This window comes from Papaver somniferum, chromosome 5 (genome assembly GCF_003573695.1).
Source record: "Papaver somniferum cultivar HN1 chromosome 5, ASM357369v1, whole genome shotgun sequence".
Classification (NCBI taxonomy): Eukaryota; Viridiplantae; Streptophyta; class Magnoliopsida; order Ranunculales; family Papaveraceae; genus Papaver; species Papaver somniferum.
The window spans coordinates 159,581,397-159,598,525 of record NC_039362.1 but is presented as its reverse complement, the minus strand read 5'-3'; the positions used below and the strand labels follow the sequence as shown (position 1 = coordinate 159,598,525).

Below are 17,129 nucleotides of genomic sequence, written 5' to 3'. Positions count from 1 at the left end.
CGAGAGATTAATCTCCCAATGTGGTCGCCAATTGTTTGAGGGTGAAAACTGTTTTCTGCTGATTTTGGTAATTTTGGGTGTGTGGGTGAGAAATGAATCTAAACCCTAAACAATGTATTGCACGGGAGTACTTTTGATTCGAAAGATCAATCTGTACAATCCTGGCCTAAACCAAGAAATGGTCGTTCCAGGCTTGATTCGATCACAAAGTGAAGGAGAAGGGTTGGTCTTAGGGAGGGAAGAGAATAAAGTGTTGAGACCAGAATAGTTGATTCTGGAAATGTGGGTGTTTTGTGACTTGTATCAGAAAGTAGAACCGGTGAGCCGGATGGAAAGCTACCAGGTGATTTCTAGATATTGTGTGTTGCCGACCAAAAAACCTCCGCTTTGGTGGAAATAGGTGAGACCTATTTATACAAGTCATTGTGAAACGTACCCTGGTCTCGTAGGAAGCGGAAACGATTGAGTGGTGGGAGAAAAGAGTAACGTGTATCTGCCAGACGTTATGTTTCCATGATGAAGAAAGTGAATTCGTGTAACCGCCGGTCATTACTCTTCCATGATGAAGGAAATGAATTGTTTACACCGTTACTTTTCACCACCACTAATTATCCTACTTCGTGACACTTTCTTGTAACGGGCGCATTGCACGGCGCACGCTGTAAACCGCCAGACTAATACCCTGATGAGCATCCCCCAGTTTGTGACATACTTTGATGTCTCGAGTGTTTTTGTGGAAAACATGTAGCACTTTGCTACGTGTGGCAAGTTAAAATTGATAGGATTTCCGCAGGTAAATAGCATGTTATGTTAGGCTCGTCTTGGCTAGTCGCCTAAAACTTGTCGCGAGCTCATCAGTTCGGTGGAGAACTTGGATGGCTGAGATTGCATCTCATGAAGAAGGATGGTCATTGATTATGGCCACATCTTGTTGTATAGTGAAGTAGTGTCAGCCATATGGAGGCATAACGGCATGCTAGTAGCCACGGCATAGTGGTATGCCAGTGATGTTGCGGCATGGCCAAAGCTAAAAATTGGCTCCGCAGCCAAAGTTAGGGTTTGGCGTGGCCAAGTCTTGGCATCGTGGGAAGGACTTGGGCGTGGAAGAATTAGGGTTTGGCGTGGCCAAGGCGTCGTGGAAGAATTCTCTGTGGAAGAATTAGTGCTTGGCGTGGCCAAGGCACCATGGAAGAATTAAGGCTTAGCGTGGCCATGGTGTCGTGGAGTCGGACCCAAATGTGGCGTGGCAACGTTGTCCCTGTTGCCACGCCAATCCTGTTGCTCTGGGAACGTTATTTGGATTTGGTAGCAATTTTCTCAAATTAGGGTTTGTCGAATACCATAATTAGTGCACGTGGCGTGCGGCTGCGGCATGGCGCTATTTTTGTGCAAATGGTGCCATGGATATGCCAAAGGAACCATGGCAAGGCCATAGTGTGGAAATGGCCACAAGAGTAGGAATTTCCGTGTGGTGGCTATTTAAGGCAGGTTGCCACGAAGTGGCATGTTTGCGAGGTAGCATGTTGCGAAGTTGCCGCGGTAGGGTGCGTTTGGCCTTTAATGTATGGTGCCAAGTTTAGAGCAACCTGATTGGCCACAAAAGGGGACCGGCCAAACATAAGGCGCGACCACACTTCTGGTGAGAGTGTGGCGCCTTTAGGGCGACCTGATTGGTCGATGGGAAATGGGGACGGCAAGCTAGGCCGTGGTCGCACTTCCAGTGCGCTGCGGCGAATTTAATTAATTTTGACAAGCAAGGTCTGGTGTATTGTGCGAGGCGCGAAACCCTAACTTCTGCAAGTTAGTCAGGACGATTGACTGAATTCTATGTGTCGACACAGAGTTCTTTTAAGTTCGTTGCCAGAGAGCAGTATGCTTTTCTGATTGAATACCTTATGCAAAGATCTTATTGTTGATACTTGGAGATTCTTGCTACTCTGCTGCGAGTGAACACGAATCGTCATGCCATATCAACATTAAGAGTTCAGCCGGAGAACATGGCATAGAAGGCATTCAGAGGAACTTATATTAAGTGAATATACGCGAGGCGTCGAAATTTACAGAACATATGGGATTCGCTAGTCTGGATAAATTTCATTTAAGTATATTGAGCGACTTAATAAATTTGTCAGTGGATAGGTTAGCGCACGTGGCCCTATTTCCTTGCAGAGTGACATCACATCATATGCAAGGTTTTACGATTTTTTCCTTAAGCTAAAAGCCACCATCAACGCCATCATTTAATCATCCTTTCACCAACCAGTCAACAAAGGACTTTGGTGCACGCTCACTCGAGAACTTGGCGCTACATGGTCGTCCATCATCCCATGTAGCAGGTCACTCCTTCACTCAGTGGCCTATTTTCAGTTAATCATCAATGATGAGCAATTGATCAAAATTAGGGTTTTCGAACAAATGCGTTGCAAATCATGATTTTGAGCAATTTCAAACACCGATAAATTTATGTTGACCCAGCAATCAACATCTGGATTAATTATATAATATTTGGTAGGCTACCAATATTTTAATTAATATTTTATTGAGTCACGTTACCAATAATTCATCGAATGAGCAATGCTTGCTCAATTGCTCGAATATTGATCCAACTATCAACATTCAGTAATTCATTGAATTGAGAAATACTTGCTCAATTGCTTGAATATTGATCCAACTATAAATATTCATTAATTTATCTAATTGAGCAACTCGCTCAGTATATCAATATCCCGCTGAATATTGATTCAACTCAATATTCAGCAATTCGTCGAATTTACAATATTTGCTCAGACGAGCAATATCGACATCATTCAGGAACTATACATATGGCACGTTCAATCCATGAATCACTGAGCATTCGTCAATCATGATCAATTCAACAAAACTTAGACTCACTGTATAATCAGTCAACGACTGACTAATCAAATACACGTCTTCTTTGCAGACTCCACGTTCGTGAGACATCAATCACGTCACATGGGGGATATCAATTAGGGTTTTGGCATGGCGGCCTACAACACGTGTGATCATCCACGATGATAAATATGAGTAAGTCTTGCAAGTGGTTGAGAGAGTTAGAAAAGTAGTGGGTGGACGATCAACCAAGTCTCCATCGAACTGATTTTACCACGATCTCCCACTTTCCCACTCTTTCACTCAAGAAACCGTCACACTTACTGGGATCAAGGTGTTTACTATTCTGACAATATAAATAAGTCTAAAGTCGATGATTGAGACAAAAATTCTCTCGATCGAAAACTTATTTACACATTTCACATACTTGCAGAAACCTTCAACACATCCACAATCCTTGATCATCATTGATCCTACAATTCTCAGCTTCCCTCCTACAGATCAACCCATCTTCCTCTTTGTGACCGCATTGACTCTGAAACGGCCATTGACTTGGTTTAGGCCGGAGTCCTACAGATTGATCTCTCGAACTCAAAGCACTCCTGTGTAGTGCATCTGTGTGAGCTTAAGCAGTTTGATCGGTTGAGGAGTCCCGCCCGAACCTTCGTCTCTTCACTTTCCTAAAAAAACCAGCAAATCATTTTTCCCCATTTACAGAAGTGCTTGGGTTACTCCCTGAAGCTGTTCAAGAATCCTTGAGAAGATATCCTTGACAGCGTTTATATTTCCTGAAAGGCAAAAACCACATGACTCAAGTTGTGCGAGTTACTTGTGAACGTTGGTGGAACACTGCAAATAAGTTCTTTTTCAAGGATTTCGAGTGTGGTAAGTTCCATTTTTTCTGTTCAATAGTTTAATTTTTAGTTCTAAAAACAAATTTTAATTTTTAGAGATTCAATTTTTTAGTTTGATACAAATTTTAGTTCCACATACAAACTTTAATTTTATGACCATGTTGTTTTTAGGGTTCACACCGTTAGATTTGTACATGTTGACTGGAATAAAAAGTGAGAATGAAATAGTACAATTTAACCAATTAAAGTGGATATCAGAAGAAAGATGAAAACAATTACTCTCCTTGTACTCAAATGATACTGAAGGAAAGCCAGAATCCAGACAGTTACACTCATATGGATTAAAAGTGTCTAGGTTGAAGGTTTTTTTGAGCCGTTACCATGCCAAGGGGATAAACAGAGTTGAAGATTATCCCGAGCTTGAACGTATTTTTGTGTTATGGATATTAGGACAAGTTTTTCCCCCCAATGGTAGCTCAATATCATTAATTGGTTTTTTGGAAACTTTAGAAGATTTAAATAAAATGCCAAATTATGATTGGGGTTCTGCAATTTTAGCTGAGCTATACATATGTCTTGGTGATTGCTCAACTAAGAAGACAGATAGCTTAAATGGATTTTGGGTCATATCTGAGGTAAGAACTATTTATTAGATTTATTATCGAGTTGTCAAACTAGTGGTGAATGTACTAACACATCAATTTTCTTCAATGTTATTTTTCAGTATTGGTGGTATACTTACTTTAAGGTCGGCGAACCTGATCTTCACGATAAACGATTAATTTTTCCAGTCGTGTACAAGTACCAAGCTGATAATTGGATTGGTCAGATTAATGATGGTCAAAATGTTGATGCTATGCAAAGGATGCAACAAGTGTGCAGAACTAGTGTCAACATTGCGTCAGTGTCGTATACAATAATTGATGAATTCCATGAACCAGCGGCACAAGCCATGCTTCAGTTAAGCCTTAGACGACTTGTGTTTTATAGTCCAGTTAGTGGCTAGGGTATTTGGTATTACGGAGAAAGACGTCTGTTTCAGCTACAAGGAAAAAAGGTAAAAGCAATCAACCCGTTTCCAACTTCAATAATTTCACATGATGATTGGATAAAGTTGATAAATAATGGACAACCTTGGGAAGAAGCTGATGATTTGATCCAAGAACCAGAAGATGACTATGATTACTATAGTTGGTTTCTAAAGGTATGCAAGCTAAATATTTCTAATCATCCACAAAACTCAGGTAGTGTTGACTTTCCAGCAATTGGCAATTTGCCACTTACAGATCTTCCATCCCAACCCCCACCACCGACGGGCGAAGCATATACGTACCATATCAGTCAAATGGGGTCGTCAAATATGCCTCAATTATCTCGGGAAGTCCAGACTTTATCACCAAGTGGAGATGTTGTTACAGTTTCACTTACTAGTGAAGGTATCCGACAGATCTATCCATACGATGGTGTGGTAGAAATAAAAGAAGAGTATAAGAACGAGTTGAACAATTTTGCGCTTTTTACCAATCAATTCAGCGATTTTCACTTGAGACAGATGCATGCTTTGAGGGAGAGCATGAGTTATGAATTGCCTGAGACTCCGTTAGGGTCAATTTCTCATATGCCCGATGAGAGCAATACAAGAAGTCGTGCAATTGGAACTCGTGGAGGTCATAGAAGTCGTCATCACACTCCAACTATGATAGAAGAGACTCAGCTACCACCAACAACAACAAACTTGAAGACGGATTTCCAGTCTCCTATTGGTTTCATGCCCCAAGTTCCTATAGTTACTCCTGGTGGTGGCGTAAATATGGATGCATTTAGGGAATCCGTAATTTATACCCCAACAAGTTCAGCTTTTCACCGATTTCAAGCACCTCCAATGGCTCTGGTACCATTTCAAGGTTATGAATCACCTGATGCTACTCAACCACCATCTCAGAGTCTAAATAATGAGTTTTCACAAGATCAAACAGGCTTAGGGGATTATATATTTGGTAATTGTTAGTTTGATAGATTATTAATCGTTAATAGGAATCGTGGTTTGTTTAGATCGTTGATGTAATTGCACTTTTGTTTGATAAATAATAATCTTCATTTAAAGTTTTCTACATAAGTTAAAATTGAAAATTTAGAATTGATAAGCTAGATTAAATTGGGGAAACACTTTTAAGATTTCATAACAACTTGCATATCAGAACTTCTCTCCGTTGCCACGGAGCCACTTTGCACGACATCTTTGATCAATCTCCAGCAGGGTTTCACCACTTCTCATGTTTTGAGCCTCTTCCCATATCATACCAATATACTTGTTAACATTCTTGGAAATTATGGAGAACCGAGCACTCAACATCATCGAATTGCGATTATCGCGGTTCGCTGTTTCTTCTTCAAATTTTATTAAAACGCGTCCCCAAAACGGAATTAGCAGTAATGTGCCATCAACGATTGGATAATTAATGAAGAAAACATAATTCCTGCAGATGCATTCATCTTCTAACGTGCTAAAATTGCGCTGCTGTGCAACTCTCCAACTATTTGCTCTTCTTATTAAATTTTGCACACTAGCTCGAAGTGCAACTCTTTGATTTTCGGCCGCATGTTGCTCTTCTGTGAATTGAGCCATAGACATGTTTTAAGCCATTGGAAAATCTAAGAAAAAGGAAGAAGGTGTGAGTTAAAATGGTAAAGGAATGGGGTATTTATATGGGGAAAGATTTATGACCGTTGGATCAGATTCTACTTAACAGTGTAACTAGACAGACATGTCTTATAAGAGCCTCTAGCGGTGTACATAACACCTAACAGTGTAGTCTTAACCGAGCGATCAAGACTCGACCACTCGGTGGAAACTTGACCTGGCTAAGTGGAAAATTTGTCACTTAGCCAGGCCAATTTACCAGTTTTCCAGCTCCATAGTGGGTTCATTTTAACTCTGAAGTTTGCCACACCCATATAGGAACGGGAAAAAAACGGTTCAGTCCAAAATCTCCCTCAAAAGTGCGGATTAGTCCACCCCGATCCGACTAGGAACAGATTAGTCCAAAGTTAATTTGAAAATGTGCAAAGACGCTGTTATTCTTCTCACGCGTCTCATAAAGCGCACGTGCAACGAATTGGAACTGTTTTGTAACTGACACAGTTAATGTGGAAGAGACACGTTGGTTCTAAAAAAGAAAACTGAAATTAAAAACTGGAAAAAAACCTGGAAATGTTAGTAATTCATTTAGCAGAAGAGAGAAGATAAAAAATCTCAGAGAAAAGAACACCAAGAGAGAACTTTAACCTAAAATCTAAAATCCAAAATCGAAACCTAAAGCTTCAAAATCAAACCTTAAATCTTCGTAGAATAGATAAATACAGTAGCAGTAACATAATGGTGACTGCTAAAAAACCAGTTGCAAAGCGAAAATCAACAGAAGAATCTTCTGATACACCAACAACAGTTGAAGAAGATACTTCAAAATCACAAGGACCGAAGACGAGATCAAAATCTACAGCAATTTCAACATCAACTGTACAAGAAGATACTTCAAAATCACCACCACCTAAGAAGAAATCAAAATCCACAGCAATTTCAACATCAACTATACAAGAAGATGCTTCAAAATCACCACCACTTAAGAAGAAATCAAAATCCACAACAATTTTTCAACATCAACTGTACAAGAAGATACTTCAAAATCACCACCACCTAAGAAGAAATCAAAATCTACAGCAGTTTCAAAAAAGGGTAATGCTACTTCAAACTCTTGTCCATATATTGTGTTTTACCAGTGTACAGATCTGTACACCGGCATGCTATATCATGTTTATATGTTCTGATGTGTGTGTTTTCAGACTGTTGTCCATCTCTTGTTGTTGCTGTGTAGAGATGTGTACACCGCCATGCTGTTGCAGGCCTTCTTTTACAGTTTTATATATTTTCTTGCAATTTTCATGAGATTTGTTGTTGCTGTGTAGAGATGTGTACACTGCCATGCTGTTGCAGGCCTTCTTTTATAGTTCTATCTATTTTCTTGCAATTTTCATGAGATTTATTGTTGGTGTGTAGAGATGTGTACACTGCCATGCTGTTGCAGGCCTTTTTTTACAGTTTTATCTATTTTTTTATGATTTTCATGAGATTTGTTGTTGGTGTGTAGAGATGTGTACACCACCATGCTTTTGCAAGCCTTCTTTTACAGTTCTATCTATTTTTTTCTGATTTTCATGAGATTTGTTGTTGGTGTGTAGAGATGTATACACCACCATGCTGTTGCGGGCCTTCTTTTATAGTTCTATCTATTTTTTGTGATTTTCATGAGATTTGTTGTTGGTGTGTAGAGATGTGTACACCACCATGCTGTTGCAGGCCCTCTTTTACAGTTCTATCTATTTTTTTGCAATTTTCATGAGATTTGTTGTTGGTGTGTAGAGATGTGTACACTGCCATGCTGTTGCAGGCCTTCTTTTACAGTTCTATCTATTTTTTTGCAATTTCCATGAGATTTGTTGTTGGTGTGTCCGAATGTTGATTTAGTTAGTTTTCTGTAGGAGTGTACACAATTATACACCTGTATGATATGGTCCTATTTATGCGTACAGTGATATGATTTGTACTTATATGAGTATAATGAACTATTATTCTTCTTGGTTCATTTTCGTAGATACCAAAAAACCATATAGGTCAAGTTTTCATGCCTTCAGTGACTTTGTGAATAGAAACCTCGAGGAAGATGAAACAAAAAAAGGAGAAAAAGTATGCTTCACCAATTATCAACTAGAGAAGCAAAAAGAAGGACCATTCTGGCCTGTTGTAGATATCTTTGTCCACAAAAAAAGCATACCGGAAAGATGAGAAAGATACAAGTAAAAAGAGAGATGATATATGGATTAAGAACCCAAACTCAATTCTGAAAATTGTGAGACAGTACCGCCATGAAATTTGTGACTCAGGGGGACATTATTTCATGTTTGATACTACCAAGAAGAACAAGCAAGTGGCAGTAAAGAGTGAACCCGATGATTTGTTTCTATTTTATGGGATTAAGATGGTGCCAATGGAAGTTGAAAAAGGGGAAGATGTAAAAACTGCATCTGAAAAAAAATACGGTCCGCTGATAAACAGATTGACTCTTAAGAACCGAACTGAGCTGGGAAAAAAAAGATGTGGAGGAGGAAATCGTACGTATCATGAAGCTAAAACCAAAGTCGAAAATGGAGATTGAAAGAAATGATGAAGACTTAGTGGTATTGTTTACTATATACTTGTGTATCACGGTATTTTTTACCCAGGCAAACGGAAGTACGATTAGCAAGAATCAGTTTGCACACTTTTTTGAGTCTTTGGATAGGATGAAGAGAACTTGCTGGCCAGTTCATATACATGAGTATCTCATGGCGAGCATTAAGAAACATCAGGATCCACCACTTAAAGTTAATGGTTGTGTGCTTTATCTGTTGGTGAGTTCGCATTTGTACACCTGATATATCCATTCACCATTTTAAATAATTATGTTCATTGTATTTGTTACTTTCTCTTACATTTCTAACTATTCACCTATTTGTTAATGCAGCATTGGTTTGCTGAAAACAACAAAATCATGAAGCCAAGCAATGAGGAAGGTGTGCCAAGGCTTCTTAGGTGGATCATCAGCGACGTCAGTAATACAATCGAGAAAGACCTGAATGATGCCATGAAAAAGGTATCTCAAAAAACTTTCTTAGAATAGTATATGTACATTGATATACACCTTTAATAAGGTGTACAGGATTGTACATTGTTGATAGATTTTAAGAAATTTGTCTTGTGTACAACAATGTACACTCTTACAACATGTGTAAAAAAGTGTACACCTGTGATCAATGTTAATACTTTGGCATGTTTTCAGATACAACCAGGATGGGTGAAGGCTTATACTGATGAAGAGCGATTGCTTTTGGATGAGTACCGGAGGCAGAAACAAGAAAATAGCATAGATGCTGTGAAGGAAAAGTTGCGCATTTCAGATATGCGAAGAAAGAAGTTGGATGAGGAGCTTACTGAAGTTCTGGATAGGCAAGAAAGGATTCTTAGTTTCATTGAAGAGAAAAGACTAAAAGTTAATAAAGTTGGTCTAATGAGCTTGATAGAAAGAGAAGTTAATGATTTCCGTAATTACACTTTGGATGAAATCTTTAAATGTGCAAAGGAAATACGGCTTGAAACTGAGGAGAATGAGGAGATTGAGGAGGATGGGGAGGAGGAGGAGGAGGAGGATGACAAGGTTAAGGAGGAACACAAGGAAGATGATGATGATGGTGATGACAATGACAAGAGGAGCACAATGAAGATGGTGATATGCATGATCATAATGATGATGATGATGGTGATGACAATGACAAGGAGGGTAACAAGGGTGGTGATATGCATGATCATGACAATGGCAAAGAGGGTAGCAAAGGTGGTGATGACGAGCATGGAACTGAATCTGAAAGGAATGAAGTTCCGTCTGAAACTCCTGAAAAGCAAAGGTACACCATCACTTTTTTTAAATTTTCAAGTCATTTCTTTTTTATGTGTGTACATAGTCGTACACAAGTGTGTGAGAGCTAATACCTTTTCTAAAAACTTGAATCTTTTTAGCACTCCTTCACCAAAGACTAATGAGGCAAATGAATAAGAGGATGGCAAGGATGGAACAAGCCAAGGAGTTGAGTCTTAAACTGGTAACAAGCCGAGGTATATGTGTAGATCGCATTTATTCTCATTTTCTATATATGTGTACCAATATGTACACCTTAGTAATTTCTTCTGTGTGTATATCAAGATATACACCTTAGTGATTTCTCATTTTCTAAAAAAATTGCATTTTTTTCAGCACTCTTCTGCCAAAGGAAGTTGAAATCTCTGAAGGTCAAGAAAAGCATATGAACCTTAATGACCAGGATACTGCTCAAACTGATGAAATTGACAAAGTAGCTGGGTGTGAAGCTGCTAACAAGCAAAGGTATAAAGAAAATGATCTCAGCTTATATATTTTTTGTTTGTTTGTTTTCAGTATGTGTGTACAAGGATATACACCTTTATGACTTCTTCTGAATTTGTGTACATACCTGTACATTGGTGTAAAACTCTGTACACCATTGAAAATTCTCATAAAAATTTCATTTTTCAATACTTCTATGCCAAAGACAAGTGTAATCAATGAAGATAAACAAGACCAAGTGAACCTTGATGACTATAATGTGATGGATGGCACTCGAACAGCTGAAATTGATGAAGCTACTATAATTGCAGCTGAAGCCATATGTCAGTTGGATCCTAAAGAAGTCCTTTTACTCACACAAGGAGAAGAATCACAGAATGAGACTTATACATCAATTGAGGACCTTCTAGATAACTTGTATGAAACTGTATTCGTAAAGCTTGAAAAAGGTTGTTACAGAATGGCACCATCTGAAGTGAAGGAAAAGATGGCAACCCTGATCCACCACGATTGTCCAAGCTTTGCATTATTGAGCCAAGAATATCCAAAAGAAGAGTCGTCGCAAAAATCATTATCCAATGAAGATGTACGAGAAAGGATCATTGAAGAAGCAGTGCATTTCATTAAACAAAATCCTAGTGAATTTTTTAGCAGCCAAGAGGTAGAAGAAGAGAAGACGACTCTAGTGAGGACAAGAGCAGAGAGGATGAAAGAAGCAGAGATGTTGAAGACACAAGCCGCTGGCAAGTTGTCCAAGACACCACAAAAGAGAAATGCAAAAAGAAAGCTAGATCCTGAATTCACCGCCGAGGGTAAAACCAAACGAGTTGTGATAAAAGCAGATCCAAAAGGCAAGGGTATCAAAGAGGAACAAGGAACAGGCTATCCTGCCCCAATAAAGAGAAAGGGAGATGTATATCGTCCTCACAATCCATTGCCAGATGTTCGTCTATCACCACTATACCATGCTATGCAACCAGGACAGGAAAAAAAAGGGTACAAAAATTCTTCGACTATGCAAGCATGGAGTAAGTTCACAAAACACCATGATTGAATCTTATAAAAAAAATTATGTGCACAACTTTGTACACCATGTTAACATTTCCTTTATGTTTCCGCAGCTCTGTAGCTTGGAAACTAACAAGACTGGATGATCCAACAGTCAAGGAAGATATTTTGATTGTTAGAAGAGTACTTCTTGAACTGATGTTCAACAAATATCTGGACCAAGAGGTACTCCAGTTCTACATCCATCGACGTAGAAGAGCACTTGTCAGAGATAACATTCGTCATCCAGATGACAAAAAGTACCTAAGCTGTGAAATAATGAGTCCTACTGCATGTGTAAGTTTCTCAAAACAAATAAGAAATGTCATATATAGTTACTTTAATATTGTGTACATAGTTGTACACCTAATTGACATGGCGTGTTCTATGTGTTTTTAGATTTCTTTAGCTGTGTACATTGATATACACCAATATGCATATATGATTGACACATGGTCTGTTAAGTGTTGATTGTTAGATTTATTTATCTATGCACATAGATGTACACCAATATGCATCTATGATTGACACATGGTCTACTAATTCTTGATTGTTAAATTTATATAGGTGTGTACGTAGGTGTACACCTGTATATCATACATGGATATACGGTATGTTTTCAGGCCTACAATGTTTGATTTGTTAGTTTTCTGTAGTAGTGTACATGCTTGTTAGTTTTCTGATTAAGGTGAGCCTAATTAATTTTGTTTTATAACAAATTATTAATTGCAGTACTATGTCAAGTATAATGTCACCAGCGAGGTGCAAAAGCTTGTGGTTGATTTCATATGGGACATGCCTGAGAATCTGGAAGTTCTTGTAATCCATATCAATCACTCTACAGATCAAACGAGGATGGGATTGCAATGGTCGCTTTTGAATTTTGATTTCGAAGCTAAGGAATGGAAATGGTATAACTCGTTACACTCAGAAAATGAGCAGTCATATCAATACGATGCAAAGAAACTAGCAGATGTGGTACAAGTGGAACTCAATAAGAAGGAGCATTGAAGGGTCACCCACCTATAGAAAAGCACGAATTAAACACCATGACATTCCCTTCACAATGAATCAACCCGGACTGTCTAATATATACTTGTTACTTTATGAAACGAAATATGAAGACAAAAAAAGATATGGAAAAAGGTCAGCAGAGGGCCGAAGACATTTGTCAGCAAATGAGATCAAAATTGGTGGCCAAGATGTTGACAAAAGTCCGATGGTATGAAAAGGTGTGGGATATAGCGAAGGACGAGGAGCATAATCAGTGGCGCAAGACTACATGAAAGCAACCATTGAAGAGGAAGAAGATTTTTTAATCTTCATTCAAGATCACTTTCTGAATTTCTTCTAAACATTTTTAATCTTCAGAAAAATTTAAGTTTTCAACTTTCTGTTTAAGACTTATCACTATTATAAAGACCTTGAATTAATGTTTTTTATTAGTTTCAATATTGATGTTTTGAAAATAGACTTGTGTCAGTACTAAGGTATATATTATAGGTTAGGAAATATTAAGGTGTACATGATTGTGCAGAGTTTCTGATAGAGTAGAAAATCTGACAAGCAATAGTACAGGAAGGTGTACATAATGGTACACATGTACTAACATAAACATAAAATAGAAAAAGTAATAACCTAGTATCAATCATTAAACATCAAAAATTAAAAACTAATTACTAGAATTAGAACTGAAAAGATAGAATATTACTAAACAAAATAAACTAGTAGCATCAATTTTACAACAAGGTGTACATAATGCTACACATGTAAAAAGACAGGTAAGAAAAGTGAAGTGCATAGGAAGGTGTACATAATGGTACACAAATCCTGACACTAATTATTCATGAATAGAAAAATGAAAAGACATTACCAAAAGTAAAAACCAAAAAACATAGAATCTTTCAAACAAATCAAACATAATAAAAAGCATCAAGGCATGGGGCAGGTAGCTCTGTTGTGGTGACCAAGAGTGAAGCACTCTGTGCACATCATAGGCCTCTTTTGCTTCTCCCAAGGCTTCTTGAAACGCTGTTCTCTTCGTCTACCGGGTGGAGGCACAGGAATAGGAACAATAATCCTATCACTAGGATCATAAGACTGCGGCTTGTCATAATTAGGGATTGGCAAGATGATCTCTTGGTATGTCATGTTGTACCATTCAGTGGTGAAGTATGGCTCAACAAATGAATAGATGTCCTCCCTTGTAGATTGAATGGCAGCACAAGAATGTGCGCAGGGAAACCCATTTACTTGCCACCTGTGACACGTACAAGTTCTCTCCAGCAGATCTACAGAATGAGTGCGGGGAGACCTGACTTCATACAATCTTTCCATAGACTCAACAAAAGTCCAAGTACGACCAATATTGATGTTCTCGTTTAGTAAATCCTCGTATACGGGAGTGAGCCTAGTGTTAAAATTTTCAAGACCTTCTACCCTTCTCTTAGAATTCATCTGCAAAACCTTCAAACTAAGATAACAAAAACACAAAATATAAAATCAAAACATGATATAGAATAAATACAGATAAAACATGTGTACAACAATATACACATTAAGGAAATCCATGTGTACAACAATGTACACACAGTTGCAGAATCACAAATATAACATGTGTACAAGTATGTACACATCAAGCAAATCCATGTGTGCGACAGTAAAAAATAAATGAATGAAACACTAAACGTAAAACTCACCGTATCGCATCGAGAAGAGCAAAAGCAGGCAGCTTTTTGAACTCAAGAATCTAGTTATTCAATGACTCGGCAATAGATGAAGAGTGAGCAGCATATCTGCATATAGGGAAAAATACATTTGCCCATTTCTCCTTTGGAATGGTCCTGAGATAATTAGCAACATGTCCACAACCAATTGCATGCATGCCCCGCAAAGCTTCTTCAAAGTTCGCTGCTGTGTAAGAGTAAGCAGCTTTGTAAAACAAATCAATAACGACATTGTAATTCGCATCAGCTTTTCCAATAGGGAGACTGCACTTGATGTGGTAAAAGCAATAATTGTGATTTGAACCAGGAAATGATCTTGGAATGCCCTGCAGAAGTCCTTTGTGACGATCACTAAGGAAAACAATCAGACGATCATCGACCACTTATTGAAGATTATCCAGAAACCAAAACCAATTGTCTTTGTTTTCAGATAAAACAATAACAAAGGCATATAGGTAAAAACCATCATTTCCATTGACACATGTTGCAGACATCAAAGTACCGCTGAATCTACCAATGAGGAAAGTAGCATCCAAGTAAATCATGGGCCTGAGATACCTATAGCTATGATTGCAAGCACCGAAACAGATGAAAATCCGCTTAAATCTTCCAGTTTCTTCATCAACTTCAAGTTTCACAAATATATCATGATTAGTTTTCTCAATGGATTTCACATACCAATTTAAATCGCTATACGACTTCTCGTCGTCACCATATTGATCTTCAAATACAGCTTCTTTCCCTCTACGGGCATGATGATACTTAATATTGGACCCATAAGTCTTCTTAAAGAGTGACATGATCTGTTTGGGTTTTAAAGTGGGATCACGCTGTATATTATCAGCGATCAAATGCTTAACTAACTTGTTTGTCACCACAGGACTCTTCAACCTCAAACCAACACCACAGCTACAAAAAAAAAAAATATCTGGAATAAGTAATGTGCACCACATTGTACACCTAATAAAATCTCAAAAACAACAACACACATGCAAAAAGAAAGCACAGACCAGGCAACAATATGAAATTTACACCACAAGTGCCACCTAAAAAGCCTACAACAAGTAATGTGCACCACAATGTACACCTAAAACAAGTCTACATATTAAAACCTAAAAATCAATAACATGGATCAAAAAAACAAGTGAACACCACTAACCTGTGAATAACATTAGAATCTTTCAGCACAAACCGAGAAATGTCACCATTCACAGGCCCAAAGTGAATCCGCCAACCACAACCATCTTCTTCGCACTTCGCAGTAAAACGAGTCTTGACGTTTTTAAGAATAAAAATCTTGTAACCAGTACACATCTTGTACTTTTCAACAGCAATCCTTACAGCTTTAACACCACCCACAAATTCTCTACCAATATTGTCAAAAACATAACACCATTAATCGATAATGAGAGGCTTGGCCTTGTCCGCGTCATGATCGACCACCCTTACAAGCTTAGGACTTTCACTTACACAAGAGTTTGAAGTACTAGCACCACAACTACTGCTACAACCAGAATTAGAACGAGACAAAGACCTTGAACTAGTGCTACAACCAGTATGCTTCGGAATCACATCAACATTCAAATAGAAATCTTCATTGTTCATCAGAATAACAATAGCAACTAAACCTTGAAGTTGTATATCACCTTGTATAAAAACTACTTGATTAATATCCATATGGGAAAAACGTATACTCAAAGCGGACAAAGACCTCAACTGCTTACAGGCAAAATGCTTCAATTCATCAACGGTGATAAAAGTATTAACACGAAATGCAGCAGAATACTCACCATGATTCAAAACAACATGAACAAACTTTTCAGATATACTTGATACACCTACATATAACAAAAGATATAATAATAGTTTCATATTCGCATAACCTAAAACTTGAAGAGTGTAAAGGAAAGTACACATTTAATCGAAGGCAAAAATCAAATAACAGTAAACTTAAAATCAAAACTACTCCATCGATTAATCGAAGATATAAGCTTCAGAATCTTACTAGAACACATAATTGAATAAACCAAAAGCATATGATCTAATATCAGTTCGATTTCATATCATGCATCATAACACCAAACACAAAAAAACAGTAATCAAAATCATTTAGCGAAAATCAAAAGCTAAAATATAACAAAAATCAAATCAATAACATGCAAACAATAAGATGTAACATATTGAATTCATATCATCAACTGATAAAATCAAAAAAACTAAATATCAGAAAAGAGATTCAACGATGAAGCAAAAACAAAACTAACCTGAAGTTGAATTCCGTTAAATATCAGAAACGATGAAATCCAACCTAACCTCTATGAATCTGTCTGAAACTGTTAAATCGCTGAAACTGAAGTTGAATTCTGGATCGATCTATCTCTGAAATCTTTCGTGAATTCAAATCTGAGATCAAAAATAATCCCATAACTACACTTTACCAGTAACCTGAAGTTGAATCGCAACCAAATTTCTCTCTGAAACTGTTAAATCGCCTACGAATTTCTTCTCTGTTCGGCTCCCTGTTTTGAACTCATGTTTGAGATATGGAATTTTCGATTTCAAATCCTCGTTTTATGTATGGAATCGTCTCAAGGGTAGTTACGGGATATTGGAAATACAGGAAAATCGGGATCGGTCACAATTTTGGACTAACTCATCCATATTTGGATTAAATTGTTTGAGACGGGACTTTTTTGGACTAG

The 17,129-nt window shown here is 37.8% G+C and overlaps 1 protein-coding gene across 1 annotated transcript; it reads right to left on the bottom strand.

Moving 5' to 3' along the window:
* Window positions 1–13,633: 13,633 nt before the first annotated feature.
* LOC113279950 lies at window positions 13,634–16,344 on the bottom strand. Its single transcript, XM_026528585.1, has 7 exons — window positions 15,962–16,344; window positions 15,587–15,793; window positions 15,106–15,318; window positions 14,839–14,991; window positions 14,517–14,691; window positions 14,401–14,450; window positions 13,634–14,174 (listed from the first exon to the last, which is right to left on the bottom strand). Exons 1-7 carry the CDS (start codon window positions 16,342–16,344, stop codon window positions 13,634–13,636), a joined length of 1,722 nt encoding a protein of 573 aa, XP_026384370.1.
* Between the last annotated feature and the right edge of the window lie 785 nt (window positions 16,345–17,129).

What these genes read in the sequence shown, in the direction of transcription:
- LOC113279950 (XM_026528585.1), bottom strand. Translation starts at nt 16,344, where the DNA reads ATGTGTACTTTCCTTTACACTCTTCAAGTTTTAGGTTATGCGAATATG. An exon ending in GGTTGTAGCACTAGTTCAAG is followed by an intron (nt 15,794 to 15,961) that starts GTCTTTGTCTCG and finishes CAATATTGGTAG; the next exon opens with AGAATTTGTGGGTGGTGTTA. An exon ending in TCGTATAGCGATTTAAATTG is followed by an intron (nt 14,992 to 15,105) that starts GTATGTGAAATC and finishes TTGCAATCATAG; the next exon opens with CTATAGGTATCTCAGGCCCA.